Below are 6,968 nucleotides of genomic sequence, written 5' to 3'. Positions count from 1 at the left end.
ACAATTTTGCTGAATCCAGATCTGAAATATTTTTGTCAATAATCAAATAATTTGTGCGAAAGTCAAAGTGATTGCTAAAATATCAAAATGTTTTATAGCGATTCTTATCAGCTTTAACAAATTATTTCCAACAAATTATTTTGATGATTCAACAAAAAATTATTTTCAGATCTGTTTTTAGCAAAATTTTTAGACCTTTCAATAAAATTGTTCTTTCCGTGTATGGAATTATCACAGATCTGCGAAGTCCGGTATTTCAAGAAGGTTGATCCAGCCAATGAAGGTTGATCGCAGTTTTACATAAATGACGCTCGTTTTGGATGTAAAAAAATCGAGTTTTCGCGTAAAGAGACGTAATAAGTGACCCCCCTCCAGTTGTGATAACAATTGTCACCTCAACTTGAAACTTCTCTATAATTAAAGTCAACCTGAAACTTCTCTGTGATTAATATCTCATTATAAGGTCATTATTTGGCACACAGTCCAGTCCCAAAATCGAGGTTCCAAAAAAAAACGGGCGAAAAAACCATTTTTTTGAGTCACTCTTTATATTTTTTTATGTAGTAGACAAGTATAGAGCAAAAATAAATTGGAATGTTAAAAACACGAAACATTTAGAAGCAGCGTTTTAATTAATAACAATATTAATGAAGATCTATAAACGACTTCGGAACGTACATCTTGAAGGATTAAAATGAACTGGATATCTCATTTACGCACAAAATGCATCTCTTTGCATAATTATATTGGGAATACATGCGTAACTACATGGTTGCTCTGCCAGAATACGGAGGAGGTAAAATGATATGCTATCTGTTACAAATGAGCGTCTCGCTCGACGATAATAATATGAGAAGGTTCAATCATTCGAACCGCTGAACTCCTCAAAGTAAAATTTCTTCGGAATGAATCCAACCAGAATAGTGTGTAAAAACCGGTATAAAGCCATTTAAAAAGTATCTAATTTCTTAGGCATTTTCAGACTTTTAGATTGAATGTTTAAAAATATTTTAAATAACAAAAATTATGGGAGACTGCTTTATTCATTTAATTTATGCTAATCTTTATTTTCATCTTTAATTTACTTTAAATCTAATTTCTTCTTACAATGTAAAGTTGAAAGAAAAGGTTTAATTTTACACTACACATAATCGAATTTTTTGAATTTTTTAAAATTTCATTTCGGATTTTAGTAATAATAATAGATATAAAAATTCAAAACAAACTGATTTGGAAGAACTTGAAGGCCACTAAAAATTAATCAGGATGCTTATTGAATGCTACTGCACTGAGAAAAAATCTGGTAATAATATAATCGAGCCTAGATAATAGTTACTGAAACTTTGGTGAAATAATTTCAAGTAAAAGATGGTTAATATAATCAAAATCAACTAACGCTAATTTTACTTTTGTAAATATTAATAATAGTTAGTAATTATTATATCAAACAGCCAGTTATTATTCATTATATTTGATAATAGTTACTATTACATCGATATATTAAGGGGTCATGCCACCTTTAACCCTAAAATGATACCTAAGTTTAGGATTTTTTCTGGGTAAACAGATAACTTTATTAAAAATTACTTTAAGGACATTGTTATACATATATAATAAAGTAAAAAAAATATTTTTTTATTTTTTTAATGTTCAAAATGGTAGCACATTGACCTACTTGCCGAATGTCTTTTTTCTAAATCTTGAAATCGGTGTAGGCTGCAGGTTTGCACACACAGTGACCTTGAACAAAATACAAAGAATTTTCATTGTTTATATATTAAAAATTATGGAATTACATACGGATTTTTCTAAATATTAGTTTTTCTCGAAATGGCAGCTATTTTACAAAAAATGTGTATTTTTCACCAGTACAAGTCTTTTTTAAAATAGCTGTCATTTCGAGAAAAATTCAATATTTAGAAAAATCCCTACTTCCATATTTTTTAATATGTAGATAATGAAAATTCTTTGTGTTTTGTTCAATGTCAAACCGTGTACACCGATAGAAAAAAAGGGATTTCGCAAGTGTAAGTCAGTGCGCCGCCATTTTGGACATAAGAAAAATAAAAAAATAATTTGTTAGTTTCTTAGGTCTTAGTTTCTATATATGTACAATAATGTCCTCTAAGCAGATTACAAATAAAGTTATCCGTTTACCTACAAAAAAAAGGAGGATGCATAAAAATGGCCATTTTTCGCCTAGAACTGACACCTTTTAAACCTATAAATTTATCATTTTTGAAGGTCCAAACATTCATGAAACAATGGTTATTTACCCAGAAAAGCTCAGAAAACCTTCCAAAAATAATAAAGTAGGCTGTTTGAACGCTTCGCGAAAAAACTTATTTAACACATTTAATACATATTGGACTATTAAATACTGTAAGAATACACTATCAGGAAGACCTACAAAAAAAAAATATATATATACATATATATTTAATAAAAAAAAATATATATATATATACGTAAGTGTATATAAATGTATGATACATATATACAAATATTTATGTGCAGCTTATTCATTATGACGACAGAAATATAAGCATAATCAATATTATTTATGTGCAAAAATTGAATAATGAAGGATAATTGAAAAAGTAATTTTTAAAAAATCACACAGTTATATGATTGTGATATTCAAGTATAGGTTTTAACCGCGCTCAGCATGACCCGGAATTAACGAACGGGGACGTGACGGTTACTGGCTCCATTTTTTTGTGTTTTTGTATTTTATTATTTTTTTAATTTTTTTATTCTTATTTTAATATTTTTTGTTTTTATATTTTAATATTTAGTATTTCTCGGTATCTTTTTATTTATATTATATTTGTATTTGTTTTCTTTATACATTCTTATACATCTAGTTTTATTAATTTTTTTTATATCATTTTCAAACATCTAAAGCTTCAATCTTCGATAAGCTGCACATAAATATTTGTATATATGTATTATATATTTATCACTTATATACATATATATTTTTTTATTAAATATATATGTATATATATTTGTGGATCTTCTTGGTATAAGTTGTATTCTTTCAGTATTTAATGGTCCAACATGTGTTAAGTGTTAAAAAAGTTTTTTTGCAAAGCGTTCAAACAGCCTACTTTATTATTTTTGGAAGGTTTCCCGAGCTTTTCTGGGTAAATAACCATTTTTTCATGAATGTTTGGATCTTTAAAATGCTAAATTTATAGGTTTAAAAGGTATCGGTTCTAGGCGAAAAATTGCCATTTTTATACACCCTCCTTTAAATATTGTTCTAAAACCTGAAAGGTGGTATAACCTCTTAAACAAAGTACATTTGGCCATTACTCTTTAGGTATTATTAGACATTTTCTCAATGTAAAAAAATCTGGAAAATTTGAAATGTTCAGGGAATTTCTTTTTTTTATTTGGAAAATCAGAAATTTTCATGAAATTTTACCAGTATTCAAATTTTGGAATTGTTATACTTTTAAATTTAAATTCGATAATTTAATTTCTCTCTCTCTGAAAACGTTGTTTAATTATTTCTTTGTTTGATAAGGCAAAATGTTGACAATCGGTTAACATAAGTATGACACACATCCGCGTATATATTCACATTCTCGTGCATCTTACGAGTTTTTATTTTTTAAAAATTAAGATGATGGTAGTCATTGATACTGTATTATGAATCTTCTCTGTACTATTCTAGATTTTGCGGCTACAATTGTAGAAAAAAATAGAATTTCGTGAAATCCCTTTTTCTACAAATTTACAATATATGTATATAGCTTGTTGCGTTACTTACACTAGTAGTGTATGTATATGATGGGTTCTAATCCTGGAGTTCCGAGGAAGATGAGAAGAGAGAAGAAAAGAACCTACGCACTCTTCCCCTCTCTTGCTCCGAGCGCCCGCCGGACATAAAATATCTCGTGCCACGAAATCTCTTTCCCGTCCCTCTCAGAACTCCTAGGTTACAGAACCTGCCATATATACATTATCTTACACTCTAAGTCATTTCAAAGTTCTATAAAAAAATTCTCTATAATTTTACTTAGAATTTTGAATAAAAATACTTGGAAAATCCTGGGAATTTTCAGAAAATTTTTTTACAAGATTTCAGTAAACGCTCTGTTATTAATTAACGATTAGCAGTATAAATTCCAAGTATTTTTATGAGACGTCATCATTATCTTGTGAAAAAGAAATCAACGCATTGGCATTACGATGGAAAGATATCAGTATAATTGCGTAAGGCATCCTGTATCTCCGCGAAGGTCCAATTCGTCATGGGTCCGTAGACGATGTCCACTCTCGGGCTTTTCACGACGTTTCCTTCGACGGACACCAATTCCTTCCTCGCGGCCTGTACGAGAACGAAGAAAACGTCCGGTTTGCCGGTTTTCGTCACGTAACGGACCCGCACCTTCTTGGCACCGTAGCCGCCCTCCACCACGCTCACATGACCCTGCTGATAGACAGACGCGGCAATCACGCAGCTGATGAGCTTGCCCGGTCGAGCCCAGTAGTGCACCTCTGCTCTGGTGCTCACCGAGAAGTTCGACTTGTGGGTATCCAGCTGGATGAGCCGGGACGTCACTTCGTCCTCGGTGAACACGTCGCCCTGCATCAGCCACATAGCTCTACGAAGAGAAAAGTTCGCGTCTAGCGAAGGTCTGGAAAGCGCGCGAGAGCCGGAGAAGTCGATTATTGCGGTCGAGTTTCATAAAAGCCGTTATGAGGCACGAGACTTCCTCTCTTTAGAGTGAGATGTCAGAGAGAGAAAATTTTGCATCTAACTTATTCCAACTAAGTTAAATCGCGAACTATAGGATGGATCAAGAAATCTCGAAAGAGAAATCTCTGATCGGATGAGAAAATGAAGATTACTTTGATGTATTCGGATACCTTGGATAATGCTAATGCCAGCGGTATTGTAACTTTCAAGTCTTATAACTTAAAAAGTGCTTAATGGAAAAATACTTTATTATAGTGTTTTGAAAAGCTCTCGAGATAAACTACAAGAATATATGCAATAAAAAATGGAGGATTCCATTTAAACAAGATATCGTAATCAATTCTGATTGACAAATCAATTGTTAAATATTTTTAAATATAAAATATAAAATACATTTAAGGTACTAATTCGCGAATTGAAAACAGTCAGAATTACTTAAAATTGAACTATACGTTGTACTAGAAGTCGTTGACATGCTTGTGCAATTAGAATGAGATTGACCGTTTCAATACTGAGATATAAGCAATTAAAAATTGCATTTTTCATACGTGTGGTCTATACAAAGTTCATAAAAATGTCGCGTTTACTTTTGTAGGGCCTAAACTAGCAGTAAAATGTTAATAAAAAACAAGCATAAAGGGAAATGAAACGGGTATTGTGAAAAAAATTCATAATTTTTTATCGTTCAGTTTGGAAAATAGAACCTTGAAAACAAATGTAATTTTCGATTTTAATTGACATATGGAGGCGAGTGAAGGAGGCGGGCAGTCGAGTTGCGTTAGTCTGCGTCTATCTGAATTAATTTTTTTCCGCGTGTGCGTGCGGCCTATGGACAGGCGCAAAATGTTTTTTCTCACTGGCGGAAGTGGGAGCATTGCCATCGAGCACGCGATCGGACCTAATTTTTGGATAGTATTGTCGCGAGTGTACTACCTTCATATAAAGTATTATCTTTTTTTTGCTCTTTCATCGGAAAAATCTGATCAACTTAAAAATATCATCATAAAATTATCGTCTTGTGATGTAAAATGTGTGCACACGTACGTTAGGACCACTTCAATAAAACTTATATTTCCTTGGAAATATATGTATATTAACAGCCACGAAAATAAATACAATAAAATTTTTTCTTGATATAAAATGTACTCACGGCTCGCTTACTGCAGCATTTAAAATGTAACAGAAGATTAGAAAATAAATGCGCGTCATCGTTAATAATTGTTGATGCACGAGATGAGAGATTTCGGAGTTAGCTGTCGGCTGATATTAGCTGCTTGCGGACTGCCTGGTTCAATGTTGTGACACTATTCGGTGTTCTTGGCCCGATATCATTAGCGACTATCGTCTTCGCGGGCTAGACGGTAGTGGAGCGTGTACTAAAATTAACGAAGAGTGCACGGTAACAGACTCTGACGTGGGCCGCTGTGTATTATGACAATCCCTCCTCTTCGTCTTTTACTGCGCTCGTCGTTTGCGAGTATTCGTAATTTCTTTTCACATCACGTTCACTGTGTTTGTTACAAATATTATACATTCGTCAGTAAATATTATATAATCCGAAGACGCTATTTGTATGAACTTTGATCTGGAGATAATTACGCACATCTAAGCAAAAATTGTACGTTTTAAGTTAGTCGTTATGATTATTATTTGAACTCGATTTTACTCACTCGAAGATTCGATAATATCTGAACCGAATTTCTAAATGATCTAATATGGATCTCACGTTTAAATTTATATCCGAATTATTGCCAAAGATTATTTCGTATTTGCGCACTTTGCGCGAAGAGGACCAAAACCAATGATCGAAATGTTTGCAATTTTTTGTACGTATTATACTAGAAAATAAATGTTAATCATTAAGTACTAACACCCGTGTTGGTTCTATTAGGCTTTTTTTTATTAATTAATTCTCAGAGCCTTTTTATTTTATTATTGTATTCTTCTAGTATTTATTTATTATCAAAGAAGATTAAAGCATATAATCCTTTTGTAATTGAAACCTGACCATACAGTGTATTTAGTAAATATTTATTCAGCTAAATAAAAGGGATTGTTCAGGAAGGCGGTAAAGAGTGACCCAAAAAGATGGTTTTTTCGCCCGTTTTTTTGGGCCCTCGATTTTGGGATTGGACTGTGTGCCAAATGGTACCTTAAAATGAGATATTAATCACAGAGAAGTTTCAGGTTGAGGTGACAATTGTTATCACAGCTCGAGGGGGGTCATTTATTACGTCTCTTTACGCAAAAACTC

At 32.2% G+C, this 6,968-nt stretch overlaps 1 protein-coding gene across 1 annotated transcript; it reads right to left on the bottom strand.

Annotated features, from left to right (window-relative positions):
• Positions 1-3,378: 3,378 nt before the first annotated feature.
• Positions 3,379-6,241, bottom strand: LOC105457164. Its single transcript, XM_011701676.1, has 2 exons — positions 5,865-6,241; positions 3,379-4,619 (listed from the first exon to the last, which is right to left on the bottom strand). The coding sequence occupies exons 1-2, from the start codon at positions 5,921-5,923 to the stop codon at positions 4,199-4,201; spliced, it is 480 nt and encodes a 159-aa protein (XP_011699978.1). The 5' UTR covers positions 5,924-6,241; the 3' UTR covers positions 3,379-4,198.
• Positions 6,242-6,968: the final 727 nt, after the last annotated feature.

Source organism: Wasmannia auropunctata, unplaced genomic scaffold (genome assembly GCF_000956235.1).
Source record: "Wasmannia auropunctata unplaced genomic scaffold, wasmannia.A_1.0 LD335353.1, whole genome shotgun sequence".
NCBI classification, from domain to species: Eukaryota; Metazoa; Arthropoda; class Insecta; order Hymenoptera; family Formicidae; genus Wasmannia; species Wasmannia auropunctata.
The sequence above is the reverse complement of the archived record's forward strand: the minus strand, read 5'-3'. Positions and strand labels throughout refer to the sequence as shown.